The following is a 27,735-nucleotide window of genomic DNA, read 5'->3' on the forward strand; positions in this document are numbered from 1 at the left end:
TTATTACTTTGAAACAAGTTGCAGCATTGGTCATCCACTTCACAAGGCACCATCTGGATGTGGGAAGGCACCATTGCTGGATGTGGCTCTGGGCAGCCTGGTCTGGTGGTTGGTGATCCTGCACATAGCAGGGGGTTGAAACCACATGATCATTGTGGTCCTTTTCAACCCAGGCCATTCTATGGTTCTATGATCTGGTATGAAGAGCTTTTGGTTGCGTGATACAGAGTTGTTGATCACTAACATACAAAGAGAAGTGCAGCAGATTCTCTCAGATCTTCTCTCAGATTTGAGTACACTGGGAAAGACGTTTTCCCCTACCACCCATGTTCTGCCCAAGGCACGTTAAAACAAAATCCCCCATTTCCCAGGAAAAGGTGAAATTCCCATTTATTGTACAAACAGAATCTTCCGTCTGTAGCCCGAATTTCAATCTGAGGCAGACTGAAATTGTAGGCAGACTGTGCTTAACAGCAGCAGCACCATAAATTTAAAGATTTATTCCTTTTTTTGTTCTTTCTGTAACACTGGAATGCGGCCAAATGCTTTCTGTAGGAATTAGCACGAAGAAACTCGTGGAAGATTAATAGAACAAGCAAACAAACCCAGCAGTACTGGGAGAAGGAAACCCTATTCGTTTACTAGCATCTTTTGAACTTAAAACCCCAAAGAGACCGTAAGGTTCAGCTCCTTAGGAGTTAAAAACAGCATTATGGGAAACTTGGCGGAGCTTCTACTGACAAATAAAAACTCCAACTCATAGTGAGAAAGGAACTAGAAGAGCTGCTTCAACACACAGATGCTTCCATATAATGTGAAACATTATTTTGGTGCTTCTCCCATTGAGAAGATAATTATGTTTTCACGTCCCAACTGTAGCAATCTCATGGTATTTATGGGATGCGTCGTTGAAGGAAGGCAGGGGACAAGCCCAGCACGGCAGCATCATGCTGGCTAATATCTGCATAGTGCTGAAAAGCAAATGCCATAAGGGTTAAAATCTTCCAGCACCCCAGCAGGGAGCACAGGGAAAGGCAGCTTGCTCTCCCTGACAGCACTGCACAACTACAGTCATCTTGCTGCAATGAATGAGCGTGTCCTTGGGGCAAGAAAGGTGCACTTGCAAACCAACACAGCTTACACAGTGAGAAGTCCAGTTCAGCTGCAACTAAAACAACTGAAGCCATGTGGGCTGCATGTTGTGGGTTGCATTTCCCCCGATGGACAATAAAAGCAGCTGAAGGAAATTCTTTCGTATTACATCTGCGTCTTGTCAATGTTTTTCAAACCACATTCAGCTCCTCATTACTGCTTTCCAGGTTTACAATGAGGAACAGGCTCTCATTTGGTTTCAAATGTAAATTGCAGGGTTTCAGCGCGCAAATGCCATACTACTGCAGATAACATCTATTTGATCTCCTAATTTCATACAAAACTTTGCTCATCCAAGACATCTTTGAATGGTGCATCACTACAAGTACCATGAATACTGCCTGGGAAACAAAGATTTACATACAGATCACAAAGGCACAGCTCCTGTAGCTCTGTTTCAAAGTTAATATTACTTGACAACAGTTAACTATTGGATAGGGAGCAAAGGGAGTTTTTAATTTCATTCTTTAGTACTGACACTTAAGCACAATCCTTTAATTGGACTCAAGTATTTTGGGAAGAAACAACATTCATTTTGTATGTAAACGGATATCAATGAAAAAGTTACACATAACTTTGCAAAAATCAGTGAAAAAAAATGCATCCAGCTTTGCAAAACCCCTTATGTTCTCAGGAGTTGAGCTGTCAGAAGAGAAAACAATGGTGGCTTTACTAATAAAGGCAGTAGTAGGATGTCAGTCAATGTGAAGCAGCAGGTCGCCATTTACCGCTGCCCTAAGTGCAGTGGTTAAAACCAGCCCTGACTTTGCTTACTGTTATCTGAAATGGAGTCACACCAGTGTGAATCCGGGCTGAAGGAGGTACAGGTAGTGCTTGTGTAAAAACACAGCTCCTGCACAACCTCAAAGGTGAACCTTAGGTTTGCCAAATTGAAAAAGCATAATGACTTTTCTTCTTTATCAGGTTTTGCTTTGTAGCCAAGAGAGTGGTGAGGTGCTGGAATAGCTGCCCAGAGAGGCTGTGGATGCCCTGTCCCTGGAGGAGCTCAAGGCCAGGAGGCCCTGGGCAGCCCGGTCTGGTATTAAATGGGGAGGTTGGTGGCCGTGTCTGTGGTAGGGGGGTTGGAGCTTCATGATCTTTGAGGTCCTTTCCAACCCAGGCCACTCTGTGATTCTACGATCCTATGATTTGTAGCTGTGCAAGTCTTGGCCCCATACGTGGATACATTTTAAATGGCACTGAAGCTCATGTTGGCCTGTCACAGTGTTCTCAGCCCCACTGTAAGAGGTATATTTAAACACAGTCTGTGGTTTCAGTTGCATGAAGAGCTCAGGTGTACTCAGGACTGAATTACAACAGGATGTCTGGCTGGTGCTTACGTAGGCTCCTCATCCAGCATGATGAAGTTCAAATCACCTCACAGTCTCAGTGTGACTCACAAACAGTTAAACCTACTTGCAGTGCTTCTTTTTCTTTCTCTGCGTCCCTTCAGTGCACTCCTCTGTCTCCTCTTTCTGCTTTTTGTGCTTCTTCTTATGGCGTTTCTTTTGCTTTGCCTCAGAGTCCTCAACGCTGAGATCTTCCCCATCAGATACTCCCATACAAGTTTCTCCATCACCCATATTTTCATCACAACTAATACTTTCCCCATCATGCTGCTCTCTATGTTTCCTTTTCTTTTTCCTCGAGTGACATTCATATAAAGGAGCATCCAGTTCCTTCCCATTCAAGCTACTTATCTTACACTTTTTCCCTTGTGGCTTCTCACACTGCTCTGTATTCTCTGCCTCATCTCTTTTCTGCTTCTTCTTTTTCTTCTTGGCTTTAGTTTTCAGTTCTTCTGAAAGCTCCAAGGCTGCTTCTGCTGTGGGGCAGCAACCATCTAACTTTGTTTCTGCTTCATTCTGGGATCCTTTCAGTTTTGCCATGCGCTTGGCAAAATATTCCTGGACAGTGAGAACACTCTTCACAGTATTGATGTTGTCTGTAGACTCAGCGAGCCAGCAGCCTCCATGCTTCTCTTCCTGAGACTCAGCATCGGTAGCCTCGTCCTGCAGGGGAACAAGGAGGAGCAGGAGTGAGAAAGAGAAGTAATGGCCTTAAACAGAGCTGAAATATGAAAAGCACTTAAAACCATATGCTGCTTTGAAAATTAATGGCAGCCCTTGGCAGAAGTGAGGCTGTTCAGCCACGAGTTGGACTCGATGGTCCTTATGGGTCCCTTCCAACTACTCTATGATTCTCTGATCTTCAGGTAGGGAAGGGGATATGATTTTCTGTTGTTTTCATTTTCTCACTGTTCACCTACGCCTGTGCAACTCATGCAGGTTACATACAACACTATCACACACTGTGTGTTGCACTCGCTTTGCACAGGCACATGTCTCTACGAGATACAGAATAACACAGAAAATAACACAGAAAATAATGCAGTGTGACCAGTTAGCCCGTGGCATAAAGGAAATCCCATGCCTAGAATACCTCCTATAGTGAAGTGCAACAACTTATGATGTACACAGTAATCCAGCACTGATGCATCTCTTCCATCTTATCTGATCTTTAGAAACGTTTGTCTCATAGCTGGTTTACTGTCATTGTGTCCTAGACGTTGTTATTTAAACATGCTCCATTTGATCATATGTTATCAGATGGCAAAAACAACATCGCAGGTTAGATCTTACAAGGCTTCTGCATACACAAAATAAATAGCTGCTGAACTCTAGCTGCAGGTGAGCGACTATAAAAAGAACCCAGTGCCTCGAAAATAAACATAAAACAAACAGCCAACTACAGCCATTGAGCTGGATGTTATGTGTGGCACGAGGAGAACTGACTCTGAAAAAGCAACAAATACAATGAGATGAAAAGATGAAATACATAACTTGTTAAATTGTCTCTGACTTGTAAAACAAACATGCTAAAAAAGCAGCTGAAATGCAGACTTGTTGACATGGATCATAGAATCACAGAATGAATCACAGAATCACAGGATGGCCTGGGTTGAAAAGGACCAACATTATCATCGAGTTCCAACCCCCTGCTATGTGCAGGGTCGCCAACCAGCAGACCAGGCTGCCCAGAGCCACATCCAGCCTGGCCTTGAATGCCTCCAGGGATGGGGCATCCACAGCCTCCTTGGGCAACCTGTTCAGTGCGTCACCACCCTCTGGGTGAAAAACTTCCTCCTCATATCCAACCTAAACCTCCCCTATCTCAGTTTAAAACCATTCCCCCTTGTCCTATCACTGTCCACCTTCGTAAACAGCCGTTCCCCCTCTAGTAAATATGCTCCCTTCAAGTACTGGAAGGCCACAATAAGGTCTCCCCGGAGCCTTATCGATATCGAAGCACTGAGAACTAACCCTCTGTGGCATGGCCTTCTCCTCTGCAAAAGCCACACGTGACCTTTAGAAAAGCCCCACATTTCACACTGACTGAGATACTACGCTGTTTTTCCCATTCATAAATACACATACAGATGGGAGCATCCACTCTACCCATGCATCATAAACATGGACTGATAATAAAATGCAAACAAATCAGAGCAGGAGTATTTCACAGCCACATTCCCTGGCACATACCAATGCACAGGGTGAAGGCCAGCAGCTAACAGGGAGAAATGAAAGTACTTATCACAGCGCTTTACAGCTATTGCATGATAGTGCAGATCGGCCATCTGGCTCTCTTTAGAGCATCACTAGACCTGCAAGCTGACATGGGTTTTGTGAGGGTTTGTAAGTAAGGTTTTGCAGGTCTGACTCCATAACCTTTACTCACATGAGCAGGAATGCACAACTCTGTTATTAGTGATGCATTACAAGCAGTGATTTCCTCATACATTGGCTTTCAAGAGAGCTATTCCAGTGGAACGAAAGCAACGCCACACTCAAGATTCCAGTAATGTTTATGTGGACACTTATCAAAATGATTTACTTTTCTTGCAGGAATACCGTCAGGTAAGTTTATGAAGAAGTCCACAAAGAGCTGTTTCACATCAAGGAAAAAAAGCACACACGTATCTACACACATAAATACAGCATGCATTCAAAAGGGGAGCTGCAGCAGAAGCTTGACAAGACACAATCCACAGAATAAATGGACCGGGCTATGCTTGCAGGCACTGTCTTATTAAAAGATCCACATCCCAGCCCCAATGCAGATCAAAAAATAGATGCCCCGCTAAAGCAAAGTGAACCAGGTCACTTTCTTTTCCTTTCCCTTCTACCCACAGAAGGATTTTGACATCTTGCATTGCAAAATGACAAACAGTCTCCCAGGTTTTCTGCTGCAGATGCCAGCCAGAAAGTTTCCCTCCCCACCCAATATGTGAAATGCACTCGCCACCAGAACACCAATTATTCCCTGGCCAACCAGGAAAGGATTTTCTCATTCCCTTGGTGACTTTGAGTCCTGACAACTTAATTACTGTAATTGAAGGCAAATATTACTTGAACTCCACACATTTCTTTTTATAAGATACATTAGGCATATATATATATAAAAAAGAAAGAATAGCATTGCTTTGGTTAAGCTGAGTTCAGAAGGTACGCATGATAGCAGAAAATCAGAACCTTGCTCAGAAACTCCTTTATTGATAAGAATTTTCATAACCACGGGTCACCGAACACAGAACTAACAGGGCATGGAGACAAATGAGGAGGTGCCAACTCTAGAAAACCTCACTGTTTAGGAAAAGCTTGTGTAAAGCCATAAATCATCCACAAGGGCTGTTACATGCCAGCAGTGCTCCCCTTCTCTGATGTACTTGCCCAAGTAGCCATGGGAGCAGTGTTGGAGCTCTAAACATGGCCCTTCTCCCACCTCTCGATTGGAGAGTTGCAGTTTATGCAATTCCAAAAATACGACGCACTTATTTAAATGAGTACTGCATTTCTGCAACCTCCAACAAGCAGCTGTACGAGAGAAGAGAGGAAAGGTTCCTGCTCCAAAGACTGAAGAACATGTAAAAGGAAAAGAGCAGTTCTGCTCTAACTGCTGGGAGGCCTGAAGACTTTGGAAGAGATATCTTTGTGTCTTGAGTTCTTCAACTGCCAACAAAATCAGGCTGAGAAGTTGGGAACAGCAGTCTGCAGGGAGTTGGGAGGATGGTCCCAAGCAGGAGCAAAGCACCGCTTAAAACAGTGTTAAGTGTGGAGTGATTAGGAGGAAACAATAGGAAAATTCAAGGAGAGGCTGGGAAGTGCACAGGAAAAGATGAGGGTCAATTATAGCCAGAAGTCCCCAGTAAACATCATCTGTTTATGCAATTGGTTGAATGTATGGAAAATAAAGCACTGTAAGTACTAGCAGGTTTGGTTTTTTTCTGCCTGCTTTCTTCACTTTATACACACAATGCTGATTTAATCATTAAGCTAGCACACCAAACTCGTGGAGTGAAATCCTGGCTCTCTTGATTCATGCAGGATCAGGACTGCCTGTCCCAGGCACTGCACTCTCAGAGCATCTTTCAGCCATAGCTATTTAGGGAAGGAAAGAATACGGCATGATGGTAAATTATATGCTGAAAAGGATTCACATCACAAGGGGAAGAAAGTTTGGCAGCAGTAGAATGGTATGCAGACACCTCATGAAACCAGATGAGTTTCAAACCCGAACGCATTTGGAGTTGTGAGACCTTGGGCTGAAGAATTAAGATCCAAAAATACAACAACACAGAAAGCAAACTGGAGTAAAGCAGCGTGCCAGTACACACACACCAGGAGCAGGCTGCAGTGTGGGCTGACTCAATGAAATGTTCCTCCTCTTCAGACCGCAGGCATTTCTTAGCACTTAAAGCTTAAAATAGGTGAATTGAAAAAAAAAAAAATAATAATCTACTATACAGTCTAAGATCTGCCAGATATGAAGTACAATTACTGGAGTCAAGTAATTTCACATGCCTTTGCTTCCTTGTTTGCAAATGAGGGTGTACTACTTCATAAGTCATTTTGTTAGCTCAAATTGACAAAAATGACACAAAAGGAAAAGTAGAGAAGAACCAAGAATAAAGGCAGAACATGGCTAAACTGTAATTTCAGTAGATTCTTGCTTAAATTACAGAAAATGGGCTAGATGAAGGAAGTAGAAGCTAAACCTCCAGCCTGAGTTGCAAGGTGATCACATGACGATCCATGGCTTTACGTTGCCACCCCCCATTGCACAGCCTGAGTGAATCACAGTGATTAGTGACTTTCTTGTTGAGAAACCATACCAACACGATTAATTTAATCCAGCTCTATTCCTGCTCCTCCGGCTCCTCAGTGCTGGTAGGACCCCCACACAGCGTGCGGAACTTGACAGGCAAGAACCCAGGGCATCCCTGTATCTTTCCAACACAGGTCTAGCTGTAATGCAGAGAAGCACGGCAGATTATTAATAGAGAATCACTCTCCAGTTCTGCAGACATGAAGGATGACAGTCTTGCTTTAAGGAGCTGACAACTTAAAATTAAGTATAAGCACAAACATTTGGATTGGGATCAAACAGGCAAGAGAGCGAACAAAGACTTGCAGCATGATGAGTTTAAGCAGGATTAAAATAAATACATGCATAAATAAGGCCCTGTACCATCAGTTCTGAAGTTGGTTCTGGCGTAAGAATCGGTACCCCGGAGGCTCTCACTTTTTCAGCTCACCTGATTAAGACAGGTATACTGCAGACAGCATCTTAGGAAGAGCTAATGATACCAGGTTTCTAATACAGAAAGGGCTGCTGCCAAGAAAAGGGGAGAATTTTCCCTGTGCTTACGATGAAGAAGACAAGTGACAAGATATAAACCACAGATCTTTGCTGGCAGGATGAATCTGTCAGTATATACATGAAACCTCAATCACCAGGAGCCTCAACTACCGAAAGCAACTCCGAAAAGTAGCAGGAAGGCATTAGGTGGAGTTAATCTTTGTTTGGCCCCAAGCTGCTGGAGTTCATGGAGCATTTGGACACCACTCTCAGCCACACGGTTTGGATTTTGGGTGGTGCTGTGTGGAGCTGGGGGTTGGACTTAATGATCTTTGTGGGTCCCTTCCAAATGGGGGTATTCTATGGTTCTATGGAATGGAATATAGGATATCCGGGCTCTAGAAGCATTTTATAGCCCTCTAAAAAAAAACAAAGGAGATGCAGTTTGATTTCTTGACAAGTTGCAATCGTACTTCTTATACTGAGTGCCAATAGAGCAAGGCATCCACCTAAGGGAAGCAAAATGCAAGTCCTACATGTCTAACAGCTGTCTGGGCCACACAACGTGACAGCACTTCTTCAAAGGACCTCTGTTCAGGAAAACTCTCCTCTTCAGCTCCATTAAAATAAATTCCATGCTAGAGGACAGGGAAACCAGTGGAGATGTTTCAGTTGGATATTAACTGCTGTACTCCACACGAACCATCAATTCTGTCTGTTAATCAGTAAGGACAAGGAGTGAGGTTAGGAAGCAACTAATGGAACAGAGACAAGGAAAAACCCTTTTAAGAAAACCTGTTTCCTCTGGGGCATTAGGATCCATGCTTGCTACAGCTGCCTCCATCTGCAAGGAACGAGCAGGCAGACCGCTCTGGCTGCAACTAAAGGTAAGGAATTTTGTAGCACATCTCTGCTCGGAATAATTTGGGGGTTATTCCTTGAATCACTGATTGGAAGTGACCTCAAGCCCACAGCAAGACTACGGCCAATGCAGAACAGGGCAGCTGTGGCTGCTTCCAGCTGAGCTGTGAGACCCTCCAAGGACAGAGGCTCCTCAGTGCTCCCAGGTACCTGTTTTTATCATCACATAACAGCAACCATTGCAATCTAGTACATAAACCCAGAGGTGTTTGCTGTTCAAGTACTCCTGCACTGCATCTGCTGACTCCATTTTTTATTTCAGTATTAAACTCAGTGGTGATGTGTTTCCGTTACGACGGCATCCAAATTCTCCCAGACCTTCTTGTAATTCTATTTCTATTATTCTATTACATGTTTTGCTGCAGGTTCATCCCCTACCTCAGCAAGTGGCCAATTTCATTGTTTTCATTTATTTGTCTAACTCGCGCATTACTATCACTAAAACAGAAAGCTGCTGCACGCCATCTCTTGGCATCCAAAATGCCATTTGCTTGTCAGATCAACAACACTTCTACTGCTGTACAATGTATTGGATTCCAGCCTGCTTCCATCACTGAAACAGGAGCCATCCAAAAAGCTGTAACACTCAGCCAGGTTTTGCCTTCAGCCTGAGAACAACAGCGTAACAGGAAGTAACAGGGTTGCAAAAGTGCAAGGGATTAAATTTTGGCCAGGGACTTGATTACAATGATAGCCATGGGGATTCATTCCAGCTGTCATTATCAGATCCTGGTCAGTCGTACAGCACTAACGGTCACAATGCTGGCAGTTACAACACCTGGACTTCTAACGTCAGCTTGAGAGCCCTGACACCGTGTTGTGCAGAGAGCACTGACTTCCTCCTACTGTTCTCACACTTTTCAGGAAAAAAAGCCTTCATTTACCTCTCAGCGAAGAACCACAGCGTGTGAAGTCCATGAGCAGAGCCTGTGATGGGCTATGGAGGTGACACACAAGAAGGGTGGAAGGGACGCAGGGAAAGAGTTAAAGAGAAATCAGCACACCGCAGAGCAGAAAGATCCTTTTTGTTTCTTGAAAGTGAGACACTTAAATATCCTTGTGACATCTCATTTCACTCTAGCTACACTGCTGAGGCCAGCAAAACCTCTCTTCCTTTGCATTTCCTTGCAAATTACATCTGTGTGTTAGAATGAATATAAACAAAACTAAAGGAAGAGATTTCCCTTAGGATCTCTCTACTGGCACGGTACAGAGATCCAAACACAGTGACTTCATCTTCCCAGAAGCATCTCAATCAATTCTAACTGTTCTGTTCTCACCTTGAACAACAGAGGAAGCTCAGTCCAGCAGAACAAGCACAGCACTGGGAAGGTCACGTTTCCCAAGTTCTCTTCCCAGCTACAAACAGAGCTGGTGCAAAACCACAGACAAGTTATCTGCTACGGCCCAGGCTACCAAAAAAAGGCCATACGTAGAATCATAGAACCATAGAATGGCCTGGGTTGAAAAGGACCACAATGATCATCTGGTTTCAACCCCCTGCTATGTGCAGGGTCACCAACCAGCAGACCAGGCTGCCCAGAGCCACATCCAGCCTGGCTTGAATGCCTCCAAACATGCCTTAGCACCTATATGAAACTTGCAGCATAGCTATGAGTTTCATGAAGTGTTTATAAAGTGCTCTGAGATCCTTGAAAGAGGCAACCCAGATGTGCAAAGATGTTGCCTTCCCATTTCCCTGTGTTATGCAGCTATGACACTTAGCAGTGAACAGATACATTGCAATTTTTTGTCTGTTCTACAGTATACCCATATACGCTCTCAGATACAGGATTTTGAAGGAGTGGGCAGGACTGCAATGAAATCAGTGCAGCCTGGTCTTTTCAACCCATTGCCACACTCTAATGTCAACGTCAACATCCAGGACAGCCATTCCAGGAGTGCAAGTGCTATCCAGAAGGAAGCAGCACTGTAAGAACGCTTAGAAGTAATCAAAGACTTCTTCACGTGGTTGTTTTACTACTATCATGTCATTCCCCAGGCACTCTTCATTAGCCTTTTGTAATAAGTGGCATGGGCAGCTGCTTTTAATCCTTTCTAATCAGGTTTCAGAAGACCAAACCCTTCCCAATTACTGAATGAAGGATTCCTTCCTATACCCCACAGATACAGAATCTGAATGGAACAGATGAGAACTAACAAGTGGGCTTGGCTAGCCACACTCTGAATACAAGCAAAGGTATTAGCAAGGAGTATGTAACATGCAGACTAAGTTGCTGAGAGAAAGGGTACCATTAAAATCACTGGAAATACCCAGAGAGTAAAAGAAGTTCTAAGAGTAAGCACAGTCAGCATCACAGCTTGGCTTCTGCTAAATGCATTCTGAAATCTGAAGATAATACCTAAGCAAAACTGCACTTCTATTCCCTTTCTAGTAACAAACCCAGAAAGGACTGCTTGTGTGTAAGCAGAGTTTACGTACGAGCCTTCAAAGCAGACAGTTTAAATGGCCATACCTTCAATCCTTTCCCCTTCCCCTTAGAAAATGCTTCTCAAAAGGAACATGCACACTTGAAACTCTTCCGCTTCTTTGCTCTGAGAGGGTGATATGCTAGAGAGCTGATCCACGTATCCACATCAAGTCAGACCTTTATGCAAGGGTGCAGATATTTCCTGTTTTTCAGCACAAGCAGTGGCAGAGGAGCTGCTGAGAATACCTCCTTGTGTCACTTTTTAGTCACTTATTTGTTAAGCGTGCCTTCGTCGGGACTTGGTTCCTTTCCTTTAAGCAGGTGTGAAGAAGTATTTGCAGCACAGGAAAATGAATCAGAACATTACGATTCAGAGCAGCATAGACCATAAATACCAGCAAAGCCCTCCTGCCTGAAAGCGGGCAGGCTAAAAGACAGATGCAGGAGAAGAATAGAAATATCATGAATAAGAGAGCTGAAATCTGAAATACAATCCCACAGATGTGCATGCATGTTCTTCTTCTCTCCCATCTATTAAGGACTGAAGAAAACAGTGTCTGTGAGGAAAGGGTTTTATTTTTCCAAGGAACATCACTCATGCAGCCCTACAGTTCATACAGATCTTGCTCTTGTTGTCAGGAATTGTCAGGGTACAGCTCTGCATTCCACCTCCTCTTTCCAAGCCCAGGTTGGATGGGGCCCTGGGCAACCTGGCCGAAATTGGAGGTTGGTGGCCCTGCCTGTGGCAGGGGGGTTGGAACTTGATGATCCTTGGGGTCCCTTCCAACCCAAGCCATTCTATGATTCTATGATTTTATGATTTTCTGCAAATAAGCTCTATCCAACCTCCTTGTAGTCTTCTTTTACATTTTTCTTCATTGCTGCCTTTAGTTTTGGCACTTTCTTACACAACTATTTCTACAAGTCAGCTCCTCAGATCAATTTAAATTAGCAGCCACGCGTTCTCCCCACAAACCCAACTCTCCCACAGCATGCTTCACATTGGTACTGTGTTTTAAATACAGACCTAAGAGCTTAACTATCCTTATTGCCTGTGTGTCCTACCTTACCCTTTTACTTTCTGGTATGTGTAACATCCTGCCCTTGTTCTGTCCATCATTTCATTGGAAGTACTCTGGGGAAGCAATTAGCCCACATGTGAGCACTATATAACATAATTAACAAATAATAACTACTGAGAAATGTAGGCCAAAAAAGCAAAGTTATCAGAGCAACATTTCTGCAGAGACTTGTATTGTTCTGTACTCACTCGCAACGCTAGCTTCCAAGATCCTGGAGGCACGTATTATACCCCAAGCAGCATAAAAGCAAAGGTGAAGACTGTGCGTAAAAGAAGACATAAGATGTTCTGACTTTATTTGGATTTACAGGCTTTGCTATTTTCTCCACATTCATTAACGTTACCAGTAGTAAGTATTTATACAGCAGCCTACAGTCAATAAGCTTCAGAATTCGAGGTGAAAAGCTTATAATTTGGATCTAAATTAACTTTGGCAACAAGAATATCAAAGGAAGGAAAGACAGGATGACTGTAACCACGAGCAAGATGCAACACAAACTTCAGATGTGACATCATTTACTGTGGAAAAACAGCTTGAGGAGACAAGGACACAACCTTTGCTCCTGGGTGTTCCTTCCCACAGCAGCTAGAAGGGACTGGCACTGATTGTTGCTGTCCTAGCAAGGGAAGCCTTAGATTTCAGCAAGAAACAAACTATTTCCCAGTCCTGAGGTATACCAGGACTGTACCTGAGGTACCACAGGATGGGGATTTCAGCCTTTTGCACACTTGCTAGAAGTTGTAAAGAGCATTACGTATCTCTTCAGTGCAGTCTGTGCCCTTGTACTAAGAAAGAAGTCTATTAGTAGCCAAAACCAATAGATGTGGGTTTCTTATAAACCTGAATTAGACTTCTCCCAGGGGAAGGAGGAAGCAAAAAAAAATAAAAAGATGAACAAAGGGAAAAAGAAAAGGAAGAGTCAGTTTGGATTTGTTATTGGGAAGAATAAGGGCGGCTCTTGAGATGTACGGAGGAAGAACAGCCTCCAGGAAAGAGGATGAATAAATCTCCCCACATCTCCTTTTAGACTACATCAGTAACAGTGACCATAGTCTGAAATGCTGCTTTTAGTTCCAGCAATAGCTGACCTTGTCTTGAAATACTACATTAAGATGGTCCCTATGGGGAACATGACAGTAAACAGCCAGATTATTCCAGCCACAAAGCAGGTGGAAAGCTTGCCAAGAAGCAGTTGATGCTACTTCATGGGTAATCCATGGAGACTACAAGTGCCAGCATGCAGCCTCGGAGCTGGAGCAAGACAGAGCATGTCTGCTGTGACCTGTAACAAAGATGAGGGATTTTCATGGTGAGTTTGTGAAACGTGAAGACTTTTGGCCCCGTCGACCTACAGAACAACTCATCTGTTTTAACCTACGTACGCAAGCAATTTAAGGAGAGAATAGCTTAGATCAGCACGTACAGTGTCCATATTACCAAGGCCTCCTTCAATGCCAAAGAAAATCCTACCCATCCAATTAAAGAAGACAAGTCCTGTGCTTCGATACGGACACAGAACCATATATGATGTAGAGATGGCTTGTACTCCCATGGATCATGACTTTATCTCAGCTTTTCTGCAGCAAGAGCTCATGGGCCCTATAGCTCTACCTCCCAACCATTTGAGGTGCAAGCATTGAGTTTATTTTTATTTCACATCTGTATCTATCCAGACTGCTCTTGTGCTTACATCACCTTCCTCCTGTGGGAGTGAAGAGCCTCACTCTCCATCTTCAACTCCCTCATCAGGCTTCACTTCCTTTGGCTCCCTTTGCATAGCTGACCTTTGCTCCTCTGCTTTGCTTTTCCTGCCTGCCTCCAACTTCTGCACCTTGCAAGCTACAGCCTTTATTTCACACCCTTCTTTGCCCTTCCCCTTCATCCTTACCTTCTATCTATTTTGGTGATTACTTAAAAAGCTCACTCAGGTCAGAACTATATACACACATCTTTCATTACGCTAAGGATTAACTTCATAGTGCTGCATAAAGATTTAGCAGTAATGTTAAAAATGACAATGAGAAAATCCCTGCTCCTGTAATTCCAAATAGATTTCCTAGGATTTCCTTATTAATGCTTCATGTAATGCCCAAAGGGAAGCAAAGTGCTCTGTGGTTGCCCAGTGAACCACACAAAACACAAAACCTGTGCCTCGAGGGACATGCAGAGTAAAGCCATGAGTGGGTACAAAACAATACAAATAATTAACAGGTAGGCAGTCCCGCAGGGAACGTGTGTGCTCCAAGCTGGAATGTCTCCTGGCACAGGAGCTTTGAAAAAGGAGTGGGAATGGGATGCTTAGCACAGCTTCATACAGAAGTGCTCCAGGAATAAGCAGCAAAATGAAGAGAAGATTTGGGAGGAAATGCCAGATTTAAAGGAAAGATCCATTTGTTCCCAGTGTCTCATTTGTTCCTAATGTTCTGTTGTCTACAAATAAGAGGTGATGCAAAGGCAATCAGTGCTGTCTCCAGCCCCTCAGCCACATCCTACAAAGCTGTTTGATGTGATGTTGGTCAGGGTCTCAAATCCTGGCTGGAAGACTTGGAGTACTTCACCTGGATGTCCTGAACGTGCTGAAGCAAATGGAAACCAGACAGCCCTGAAATTCTCACTTCCTTATGCCGAGAACTGAAAAGGTGTAGAAAAAGGAGGAAAAAAGACTCCTGCCCAACAGACCTGAGCAGCCTAGCATTTAGCAAGTGCAGAAGCTTTCAAAGATTTAATTTCCCCAGTTAGACTCTGTAACAATCCACCCTTAAAAGCTGCTTTCTGCTTCAGATTTACTTCCTTTCAGTCAATCATCCTACCACTCAGCTCTCTTTTCATTACGTGAGCCCTCTGTAATCCCTTCTGCTACCTGCAGAAGCTGGGTGGTCCCTTCATCCGGAGCTCCACCAAGTCAGCCAGCCCCAAAGCTCAGCGGTGACTCAGCAATGCCAGCTCAGTTTTATTCCTTCCCTTCATTACCCCACACTTAATGCCCTAAGAAAAGCTGCAGGAGGAGCCAAGAGTTTTTAAAGAAGTCATTCCAAGCGCAGACAGAGGTCACAGCTACCCCAAGATCCGAGCTACGTGTTTCACTTTAAAGAGTTTTCTTGTAGGAGCTCTGAGCAAAGCAATGAGGCTTTCTGTGGCTTTGCAACTTGTGGCTGGATGACCCCATATCTACTGAAGTGCAAGTCCTGATTGAAGCTGTTCCTGTGGTTACGACATTCGTAACGGCTTCCCTCTGCGTGGATTCTCTGATGTCTAATAATACAGTTGAGCCCAGCTGGGAAAACAATTTGTCTTTCCTCTTTATGTGACCATTTATTTTCACAAAGAGTAGGAATGTAGCATTTGTAAGGCTGCTGTCTCCTTCTGTAACATGGCTGGAATCAGTGAGGGAGGAGGGAACAGATGAACTGAATAATCACATACATTTTATTTTCCTGGAAATCAGGCTAAAAATGAGGTAGCAATGCAGGCAGTTGACATGGCAGCAAAAGGGTGCAGGATAACCTAACATTAGGTAACACAAAAATTAGAAGTCAGTACATATTTCAGCAGTCCATCCAGACTGCTAATGCCACTGATAATTCTGTGCTTCGAAAGCCTGCAGCAGTGAACTGAGATGTGCCAGCACTGCTTACCCTTAATGCACACGCACACCATCCTTCAGCTGGTTTCTCAGGCATATCCCATCTTCATCACAATGTGGTTTGTGCTATAAGGTAGGTTTGGATTTTACATGGAAGTGAGGCTCAAGGAGAAACAAGAAAACAATAACGGCAGCATTAAGCATCACTGATAACAGTTTAAACGAAGTGGCTGATTTTGTGCAGGAGAAGATGAGAAGTCTGCTCTACCACCTCTGCTGCAGAGCAAATCACCTCAGGAAAGGAGGCAGTAATACACAAATCAAAGTGGTGAGGGTAAAACACGGATGGCAACCATTTTTGCAGCAATCAACACCTCTTGAGTTAAAAAAAAAAGAAAAATCCATGCAAATTGGCAGGTAGTAAGAAGCCAAGGCATCACTAAAAAGGAGCAATTGTTCAACTACATTGCAGATGTAGGCACTACCATCCATGTTGCAACCTGTTATCAACCGCAGTATGTTGAAGGGATTAAAAGCTAAGGACGCACCACTGTTCCTCTTACAATCCCATGTCAGGCCAGGGTCTTCCAATTTTTCAGCTTTAATATCCATACAGTTGCAACACCAGACCAACTGTGTTTGCTCCTAATGAAAGCGGTGATTCACTTCCCTTCCAGGAGCTGCACCGTCAAATGTTGATTAGAGTGCAAACTGCCCCCAAAACTTAAAACGGAGGGAAAGAGAAAACAAAGTGAGGTGTAAAAGAAGATGGGAGTCGAGGGGAAAATCAAAGCTGAGAATTCACCAGGAGGTAGAGATTTTATCAAAGCGATTGGTTCATTAGGCAGAGAATTTGACTGTGCATTAACACTGTACAGTCGTGTTTTTTGTTAGTGAGTTCTTCAGGGCAGACACCTCTGTCTTTATACTTGTAAAACCCCAATTAATATCTTGGGCAGACTACAAACAAATCAACATTAAAACAAAGCAGTGAAAGAGAACCATTTGTATATCCTGTTATGCCTGGAGTCAGTAGGACAGATTCAACTCTCCGGAGAGAGACCATATTCTCTTCTCTTTAATAGTCTCGCCCATGTGTTCTGCACATCTATAGCAGTTAAAAAATATAAACTTTGATTTATATGCTCGCTGCAGTTCAGGAGGAGTTCACCATAGGATGCTGCTCTGGGAATTCTTGTTACACTTCTTGTGTCTGTGTACTGAAACTGGCTTTAAAGCAGTAACAGTACAACTGCAGGAGCAGAGTCCTCTGCAGCAGCAAAGCCCACTCAAGGTGTTGTTAAACACTGCACAAACCAGCCCCATCATATCCCTCCTTTAGCAATGTGAAAGCGAGGTTGTCCGTCCTCTGATAGGTTATGGGCATGTTTGGGAGATGAAAGACCACTGGAATGGTATTAGAGGACTATAAGTGGTGGAGGGAGTCAAGTCTTACTTAGTCTTGTTCGTACTGTAGGACTGGGAGGGGTTCCTAACACAAGCGATCTCCAAAAATGCACAAAGAGGTTGTACTGGAAAGAAATAGCTTGTTCACGTCAAAGCAGAGCTTTGGATGGAATTTACTGATGTGGGTGACTTGTCACCAGGACCCGGGAGGCAAAAGGAGGAACGAGTTATATCAGCAAAGGCATACCCAATAACTCAACAGAAATTAATAAATCCAAGCCACAGCAAGCTTCCCTTCCAGCCAGCTCTACCCAATACAGCAACATCCCCCACCCTGCACACGCATGCTTTTTAAACTGGAAAAGCCATTTATTACTGTTTTAGCTGCCTAAAATATGTTCAGAGGAAAGGCCAGACACAGCAAAATACTGTTGGTTTTGGGTCATGGCAGTGGTTAAGATGTCATACCATGGATTTAGAGTCTGAGCCTTCCTCTGGTTCACACTAAAAGCTGGCCACATTGAAGTTGCCCTAAGTAGAAAGCTAGCAATTTAGGCCCATGATTGAAAAAAGTTGCAAATATGCCAGCCATATCTCTCTGTCCGGCAAGCCAGAAGCTATAAAAGCACTAACCAAGACAACAAGTAAGGACGTATGACTTAGGGTTTATGATTCCCAGAGAAGACTTAATGTCAAAGGTTGGAAGAAAAGAGCAACGTTAACTCTACTTTTTGCTCCCCTTGGTATAATAATGATCTTACATAGTAGCAACAAAGATGCAATTTAAGAGTTGGAAAAGTCTTCCCATGCTTGGTCGAGCACACAGATTGTGCAGCTTGTGGAGTTCTTGTAAGACAGGCCTTCATTCATTGCTTTCTTATACACATCTCTCCAGAATGATAAAGAGCTGATCCCACCTACAGAAAAAGGGATTTGATGGGTCCCTTCCACACTTACCTCCTATGAAAGGAAACCTAACGCAGAGAAACACAGAAGAGAAGGATTCATAGCTACATCCTACAAGTGAATAGCAGTTCCAGATCAACTTGATAGGACAAGGGGGAATGGTTTTAAACTGAGACAAGGGAGATTCAGGTTAGATATTAGGAGGAAGTTTTTCACCCAGAGGGTGGTGACGCACTGAACAGGTTGCCCAAGGAGGCTGTGGATGCCCCATCCCTGGAGGCATTCAAGGCCAGGCTGGATGTGGCTCTGGGCAGCCTGGTCTGCTGGTTGGCGACCCTGCACGTGGCAGGGGGTTGAAACTTGATGATAATGGTGGTCCTTTTCAACCCAGGCCATCCTATGATTCTATGAACTTGTATCTTCTCCTTAGAAGCTACTGATTCCAACAAATTGGAAACAGAACAGGGTGAGATTCAGAGATCTCATGAAAGAGTTAAACATCCAAGCAGGTAATATCTGAATTTTGAAAGAATTTGGCCACCACAGCTACTTCCCTTCAACAGTTACAAGAAGCTGCTGCCAAGGTTAACATCAGAAGGCAGATACTGACAGGCTTTTTTTTGCCCAGTCAGATGCTGGTATTGACACTCATTCAGACAAGCCGGTACAAACATGCAGAAAAGGACATTTTCTATGGCAACGGCTTCTCAGGTAACTAAGGAATTTACCAACAGTCATGAAATCTCTGGCAAGCAGGTGGAAGACGGTGGGGATAGCTTCCCAAATGTCCTGGGGCACGGAAAAGCTGATGTGCCTCACGTAACAACGGCTCCTACCACGCTGTTTCAGCCTGGGCACTTGGAGATGAGTGATGGCCTACCCAAGCTGAGCAACACGCAGCAGGAATCATCAGAACTGGGTAACCGTGGCCAAGTGATGTGGAGGAAGGGTGATAAATTGCAGCTGCAGCTCAGGCTCCTGAGGAGAGGATAGTTTTGTTGAACCAACAGCTTCCTGACTTTCATTTAGGCTAGAAAACCAATGGAAAGTTTCTTTACCCAGTGGTTATTGACCAGTGAGTAGAACTCGAAGCAAAAAGTAGTAATCCTTCTACGAGAAAGTCTCAAAATGCTTCATCACTGTTAGATCTAAACAGGACCAAACTGCTTAGTGGTTTAATGGACACGGTGGGGATGTGCTGATGGTTGGACTAGATGACCTGAGAGGTCTTTCCCAACCTTAATGGTTCTGTGTTGTGAATGAGGGAAACTTGCTCAGAAGTACAAGGAGGAAGAGTGGTTAGAATCGTGGCCCAAATTTCTGCCTCTGTATTTTCTGCCCCAGTTCACAGCACATCACCTAACCAGACACAGCGAGGTTCTGCTAATGCAGAAGGTAAAACTGATTCACAGAGAGGAAGCTGATCTCATTTTGCAAAGTCTAGGGGAAGGGTGAGCTGTGTGGCACAAGGTGTGGGACGCTCCCTGCAGACTGAGCACTGGGTGTGGAGATACTGAATCAAAACCATCACGATTTGCACCTTCGGTCCATCACTAGTCTGAAGGCAGAAGAAAAGCCTTACTCTCAGCAAATTTAATCTGGTCTAAGATTTGCAGTGCTTCAGGAAAAGATCTTGCAATTTTCACCAGCAGCTGTGCTTTTGTCTTTAATACGATTCCTGGAAACTTGGTATCAATGCAAAGAAGATAAGTACATGAAAGGTTCTGAGATGATTTTTTAAATACTAGAAGAGAATAAGGCCTGGATAGGTAACTGTCAGTGTGCTAGAGATGACAGATTAGCCAAATCTGCAGGGTACAATTTGCATCTGATTCATGGGGACTAGAAGGGAACTAGAAAGTTGAGATTGTAATGAGGTTAATCATACTACTCTTGAGACCCCATTCATCCTGCCTCTGAAGGGGCCTACATCCACTTTGTACTATCTGAGCTGCATTTAGGAAGCTATTTGGGGCTTGCTGGGATAGAAACATAGCTGATTGGAAAGAGGGTAGAGATAAAAGTTTGCTGGTTTTCCTATCAAGCCGGTCTGTATCAAAGTTATGTGACTAAGGGCTGAGATTAAGGAATGTAGCAAACCTCACTCAAATTCCAGACTGAAGCTGAAAAGCTTTGAGATTTAATGCTTATAATTCATACAGATCTTGCATTTACCAAGAGTGGCTGTTAAAAAAAAAAAGAAATCAAAAATCAATCAACCTGGAGGAACCGTTCTGCATCCTGAAACAAAGGGAAAAGATGAGATCATACCTATTTCTTCAGCCTTGGTAAGGTCTGAAAGCTAACATATGAAACAGACAAGGAGACTTGCTCTTAGCACAGCATGCTGATGTTGTAGCAATAAATAAGTGTTCAAATAGCAAGGCAGCACCCTGCAGCTGATGTGGCAGCATACTCCACTGCTGTCAAACCTGGGCAAGTTGCATGAGTCCCAAAATCCTTGGGTAACTGAAGACGTGGCGCTACCCTTACCTGAGTAGACTTCAGAGCACAGCCACTGTGTAAGTGCTGGGTTAACAGGCAGTTCTAAAGACTTGTTCACTGCAATCTTCTATGTTGAACTTGGCACCATCTTGGAGTACTCGGACTGTTCTACCAATGGGGGCACAGAGGCCCAGAAAGCAGTGAAGCGCTTTGCCCCAAATTGTACAGCATCAATATTTGATGTGGGACTGCTGGTTTTGTTCCTGAATTTCCAGTCCTGGACTAATGGCTCCACGTGCCAAGCAGAAGAGCTGCAAGCTAGGATTTCTTGTGCCTAGCTTAATGAAGAAAGCTAGCAGACTGAAACCTTACTACTAAGCATAACAAAAGTAAGCTGGTTGAACCGATTCACGACTGCATGAATACTTTTCCATGAATCAGTGACTAACCCAGAGCTGCAGCACAGGCTCTGGCTATGATCCCGAGGTCCAGTCTCACAAATCTTGGGCAGTCCTGGTGGAAGGTTCTCTTTGCTCCAGTTCCCATCCCCTTTTACTCAGACCCTTCATTTCTAGGTCAAATAAAGACAATACATAAAAGAAAACTTCTGATGTACAAAGACACTCACTGTCCAAGTAACCCTTTCTTTGAGGACAATTTTTGTATGACCTTAGTTCCAAATTTGATAGCCTAATAACACTGCTAGAAAAATGAGTTAAATCCTTTTTTACTTAATTCACCTTCTGCAGAAGTCCAAACAAACAATCAAGAGTCACGCTGAATTTATGCTCTTTGGAAACAAAACAAAACAGTACAATGTCTACAGAGCTGCCTACTGACCTAGCAGTTATCAGAATTTTTTCTCTTTGTTGGCACAAAAGCAGCTTTCTAAACAGCCAGTGACCCACTTTCACCTAGCTGGCCTCTGAAGTTAAGAGAAGATTCATACGCTCTAGACGTTGGAGGCTCTGTTTGAAGTCACTGCTGTCAGGAGATGGTCAGTTTACGTCTCCTGTCCTAGGACAGGAAAAGGATGCACTCTCAGCTCCATGTGCTGCAGCAAGATAAGCACAAAGATTTCTGTCCTATGCCCTTATCAGCTTTTCCTGCTACTCTCCAGAACAGACACCACCAAGACTGGCAGTAAAAATTAAACTTGCTTAAGTAAAAGGAAAAAAAAAAAAAAAGGCTCAAGTATTTCTCATAACTGTTTGTAATACAAAAGGTTGGAGTTTGGGGGAAAAAATAACCATGACAGGATTTTTGGGAGCTCTAAAGGCTACTTAAAATCTTCTGTGCCCTCCGTACAAACTGATCTCTTCCTCAGACACACCCAGGATGCCTTGCATTTTAAAACATCTCAGTGGTTAAATAGCAGCCTTTACAAAATTAAAGACAGAAATATTCCCCTTGCAAACAAAACTAATTAGAAGGCAAAAGGACATGCTTTGTGTATGGAAATTATGTTGGTTTATTAACATTTTCCTTTGCTTTTCATTCTCTCTTTCCCTCTCTTTATGTTTCATGCTCTTTCCTTCTCTTTATGTTGCTTCTGCAACCGCAGCCTGGTTTCTTCAGCGTGCAGAGCACAGACTAAACAGCCTCCAAGGATCTCAGCTTATCTCCTATCTTTCCATCGCCTGCCTACAGATGATTTCATGTATGGGTGCCTCAGTCTCCACCCAGCATAAAAGTGGTGCTACATCTTGGCAAAACACTGCCATCCAAAAGTGAGATGGACTCAAGAGCACGGCAGCATGTTAGTCCAATAAAAGGGATCTTACAAACTTCAGGGTGTTTTTTTGTTTGCTTTTGGGCTGTTTTCCCTAATCATGTTGAAGATACACTTGTGCTTCTCAAATTCTCCTGTTAATTTCTCTTCAAACTACACACTGGTGGGCGGGCAGCACTGCCATGATCGCACCTCCATGCGTACTTACGGATGTTGTGTTTTTGACATTTATTGCCATAGTTTTATCTCAGCTTGTGCAGTCTGTGTGTGCCATACAAAGGCATGCTGCAGGAAAGCTCTTGGGATGTTCAAGATTCCCAACTTCTAGACTCAATTCTGCTACTAATTTCTTCTAGGACCAGGCATTTTTGGCAAAGTTTAAAAGAACAGTCCAGATTTTTTAGATGATTTAATAGTGATAGGACAAGGGGAATGGCTTTACTCTAAAAGAGGGGATTTTAGGTTAGATGTTAGGAAGACGTTCTTTACTCAGAGGGTGGTGATGCCCTGGCACTGCTGCCCAGAGCTGTGGGTGCCCTATCCCTGGAGGTGCCCAAGGCCATGGATAGGCCCTGGGCAGCCTGAGCTGGTGGGGGCACCCAGCCCATGGCAGGAGGTGGGATTGGGTGATCTTCAAGGCCCTTACACCTAAGCCATTCAATGATTCATTATTATAAGCACACACGATCTTCAAAGACAGTAACTTTCCAGATGACCACAGACGTACCTACCTATTGACAGAGAAGAACATCCCGAGATACAAAACGAACACATGCCACTGAAGCTATAATCCATGTTTTGGTTCTCTAGTGTAAGTAGGACTTTCCTGTTCGGCAAAAAGAAGCTCCTAAAATTTTGCTTTTAAACTTAACTTAATGTTCCTGATACATTTTATTATTAAACTTAGCTCATCTTCCTCATTAAACATAAGGGCACGAGAACTATATTTTCCTATATCTGTGCAATACCAAAACTTTGTAACTTACACTGCTATTGAGGAAAAGTTTTCAAGGAAGATACAGATACACTTGCATTCCTCTGAGTCACTCTTTAATTTCTGTAATTTCTCTTTAAATTCTACTACAACGAAGAAAAAACTTGCTTGCTCCAACCACAGAATCATAGCATGACTTGCCTTGGAAGGGACCTTAAAGACCTTAGAGGGAATGGCCTCAAGTTGCATCAGGGGAGGTTCAATTGGAAATCAGGAAAAATTTCTTCTCTGAAAGAGTGGAAATGCACTGCAATGGGTTGATGAGGGAGGTGGTGGGGTGACCATCCCTGGAAGTGTTCAAGATGTACAAGTGTTTTAGATGTACTGACGGTGATGGGTTAGTGGGAAAGTATTGCTGGTAGGTGGATGGTAGGTGGATGGTTGGACTGGAGGATCTTGGAAGTCTTTTCCAGCCTTGGTGATTCTATGATTCTATCATGCAGTTTCAAGGCCCTGCCATGGACAGGGTTGCTACTCACTAGATCACACTACCGAGGGCCCCAATCTTCTGTAACAACATAAAAATATAGAAAAGCCTGTACATACAATCAGAATAATTCTTTTGTTGAAACGTTTACCAGAAAGCAAAACCTTGCTAGATTTTTTTTAGTTCTAGGTAACTTCACTGTTTTAGTTTACAGCTAAAAGAGAAGAAGTACAAGAAGAGAGTAAGGGGATGGTAAGAGGAGAAAAGTCCATACAATCAGATGTTAAAAACTTCATGAGACATAAAGCAAGGCATTTCACATGCAGACTTTTAGCCACAGACACGCCAGTTCAGAGTTGGAAATGACTGCTGAGTGAGAACTATGGTTAATGGCAGCAAAAATGTCAAATATTTGTTCAAAACCAATCTGGAGTGAGACAATTATTTTAAGAAAATAGATGGCAGCATTATGTACAGAGCTCTGGATAAACCCGTATGTGTGTGCATGTGTCGGGGTGTGTTTATCCCTAGATATCAGACAGAACAGGAAAGGAAGAGCTGAAACACTTGTCCAGCAAATCCTCAAAAAGCAAACACAGCCAGTCCAAATTTAGAAGCTTTACTTTGCTGTAATATCAAAGGCAGGGCTGACTGTAAAAGCAACCACCTCTCAAGAATGGCAAAATAAACTTCTCTAAGTCTCAGGAGGAAAACGCTGATCAGAGACTGGATATTGTTCACTGCTGCTGTTTTGGTTAAGGGAGACCTTTTTGACACTGGTACGATAGCCCTGTCAGCAAACAGCAAAAATGAAAAGCAGAAAGGAGTAAAAAGAAGCCAGACAACAGTCATTCTGAGGCAGTGCATTTGCAAAGCCGGGCTTCATAGAAACGTAGAATCACAGAATGGCCTGGGTTGAAAAGGACCACAATGACCATCTGGTTTCAACCCCCTGCTATGTGCAGGGTCGCCAACCAGCAGACCAGGCTGCCCAGAGCCACATCCAGCCTGTGGCACCAGCTTCAATCTGGCGTCAGAAGAAACAGAGTTCAGAATGAACTTGGGAAAACATTTTTTTCCTCCTTTGGAAAGGCAGCATAAGGCCTTTTGCAGATTTCAATAAGCTGATTGGCAACTTGTTTTTTGATCAAAGTGGAAGTCTAAAACATCTGAAAAAGATCTTTTGACAAGCTCAACTCAGAAGAAAGTTTCCCTAGCAGAAACTAGGCTATTAACAAGCACCCATCAAATAAAATGAGCCAAAAGCCACACATTTTAATAACCTCTACCTTACAAGACATGAAGTTCACCTAAATCGTTACCCTTTACATGCATAGGATACCGGTGTACCCAAATTGGTTTGAAGCTGTATGTATGAGTTCATGCATCCCTATGAACCATTCGGATCTCTTCCCTTACCACAGTCACAAATTTCATACAGAGGGTATAAGAAAATGCTGAACTCGGTCAGAACTGCCTTGAAATCACTGCTACTTCACCTGGGGAAGTCTTGCCTTGAGGATTTAGTCAAAGCAGTGAGGCATGTGTGTCAACATGATCTACACCAGCCGATGGATAAACCTGGCTTCAGAATGCACCCTCACAGTGCCAAGCTCCCCTTGTCTAGATATTCAGAAACTGAAGTGATGTCAAGCAATTTCCCTTGGCTCAAAGTAATGCCAGTAGACAGACACTCTGACGCCAAGAGAGGATGATGGTGAGATAGTGAGTCCCTCTCATTTTCACAAGAACTCGAGGGAACTGCTCCATATCTTTTGCAGAATTAATCAAGATAAGTTAATGTGTGATAACACGCATCTGAAGCGCTCTGAAGGGAAGAAGACTCGAGCAGCTTCTAGTTCTCCAGGATTAACTTGAACGGCTCTCCAAGAAACACAGAGCTTTCCTTTTCTACCCCTGACCCACCCCAAAATAGTGTTTATACCATAGAGAAATACTGAAGATGAAACACAAGGTATGTTGCAGAAACTCAAGGTGATGCAGTAGCATCTTGTAATACAAAATCATTGACATAATACTGATGCTGCTGTACCCTGGAACAAAAATTTTAAGCTAAACAGTCTTCTCTCTATTACCCTTAAAACCCTCCACAGTAACAAAACCTAAGGGTTTTTTTTTTTTTTTGCATGCACATGCATGAAGACTTTTTAAGTTCTTTCCTATGAGAGTGGTGAGGTGCTGAATAGGCTGCCCAAAGAGGCTGCAGATGCCCCATCCCTGGAGGTGTTCAAGGCCAGGTTGGATGGGGCCCTGGGCAGCCTGGGCTGGTATTAAATGTGGAGGTTGGTGGCCCTGCCTGTGGTGGTGGGGTTGGAGATTTGTGATCCTTGAGGTCCCTTCCAACTCAACCATTCTGTCATTCTGTGTGATTTTGAGTTGTTTCAGAGAGGTCTAAACTTTATGTTGTTGTTACATGACAAATGTGAAGCATTTTGTATTAAATGCAAAAGCCAGAAGCTACTGGAACATCTGGCTTCTGGGGAAGGTAAGAAACTGGAGCAAAGCCTCTGTCACACGTTTGTTGCTAGCATGCAAACTGGAGTTACCAAGAGATGATCACCCCTGCACACACGCATGCCTGCACTCTCTGTAACTCAAATGTTCCAAGCACACCGCTGCCTTCCCAACCGGTCTAGCCTCTTGTGTAATATTCTTTTTTACATCTTCTAAATGCTCCTTTCATAAAACAGAATGAACAGCTTGACTTCCACCTCCTTCTGTACCCAAGACGTGAGCATGCTGGCTTACAAGATGCCAGAAGGGGCCACAGGATGATTGCAAAACCCCATTACTACCTGTTCCCACTCAGCTGATGCGGACGAGTCCTTGCATGCAGGCAGACATAGGCAAGAACCTATTCCCCACAGCAGTCAGTACCTAATTAAAAAGCTAACTGAAACAGTAAAGTGAGGGTTTTGTAAGAGAATGTGGTTTTGCTTACTTCCATATAAACTACTTCAGCACCTCTATTGTAAGTCTGCAGGATGTTTCTCTCAGAGGGGTGAAGGTCCTTTGATTCTATGCTCGAGAAACATTGCTTTCCCCAGTGTAACACGGCAATTAACACAGTTCTCAGCCAGCTATCAGTGTCTAAAGGCTCCCGTGTCTGTGCAGCTTTATTCATCACAAATGAGGCACTTTGCAGATTCAAGAAGTCTTCCAGCCACATGACAGTAACGAACACACCAGGAATCACATGCTAGCAAGGAAATATCTGCAGCAAGTGCTTTGAAGTGTTCACAGGGAATTCCCAATGAGTGCGGCGAATTAGACCTAATTAATAAACCATGCTAGCGAGAAGCGGGCTGTCCGTGTGTTTGTAATCACTTCTAGGCACATCCAGGCACCGACATGGCAGCTGGCGAGCACCAGGCACGTGCACGTTGTACAGAGGGACATCACAGAGTTAGATAGCCAAAGGTGTCTAAAAATATCAGCCAGTGTTTTTACAGAAAACACGCTTTGAATGGAAAGCTTTCATGCTCCATTTTCTCACCTGTGCCATTCACCATGTGACAGAGATAAGACGCATCCCTGATGGCATGGATTAATGGAGTAACTTCAGAGGATGAGCTACTACCCAGGTATTTATATCATCTCCCAGTGTGAGTGAGCCGCCTGCACTTAGACAAGAAACTGCAACCCAAAAAAGGCAGAAGTGTCACTGCATCAAAAATGAAGTCATATAGAAAAAAGGAGTCAAATTTGTCTGTTTTCTTTGCAGACAGAAATGGTAGATACGGAATAGCTGCCTAAAGGGAAGGTGATTTGACCAGCGTTTCCCTCTCTAGCATAATACTTCTATAGTGCAGCAATGAATAGTATCATCTGCAACAATGCATGTTTCTTTAATCAAAGAGTACATGGAGGGATGAAAAAAAACATCTGTAAGCATAACCACCGAATGCTTAGCAGGGCTGACATCAAAAACTCTTAGAATCACAGAATGGCCTGGGTTGAAAAGGACCACAATGCTCATCCACTTCCAACCCCC

General features: G+C 43.6%; 1 protein-coding gene across 2 annotated transcripts in view; it reads right to left on the reverse strand.

The window, feature by feature from the left end:
* Positions 1-1,587: 1,587 nt before the first annotated feature.
* PINX1 (PIN2 (TERF1) interacting telomerase inhibitor 1) overlaps positions 1,588-27,735 on the reverse strand; it is a 61,027-nt gene continuing 34,879 nt past the window's right edge. For both annotated transcript variants that reach the window (XM_420036.8, XM_025149180.3), the window contains one exon: positions 1,588-3,164. In XM_420036.8, the coding sequence (XP_420036.4) occupies positions 2,565-3,164 (600 nt within the window). In that variant the 3' untranslated portion in view covers positions 1,588-2,564. The remainder of the gene's footprint in view (positions 3,165-27,735) is intronic.

Source organism: Gallus gallus, chromosome 3, assembly GCF_016699485.2.
Source record: "Gallus gallus isolate bGalGal1 chromosome 3, bGalGal1.mat.broiler.GRCg7b, whole genome shotgun sequence".
In the NCBI taxonomy this organism is placed as follows: domain Eukaryota; kingdom Metazoa; phylum Chordata; class Aves; order Galliformes; family Phasianidae; genus Gallus; species Gallus gallus.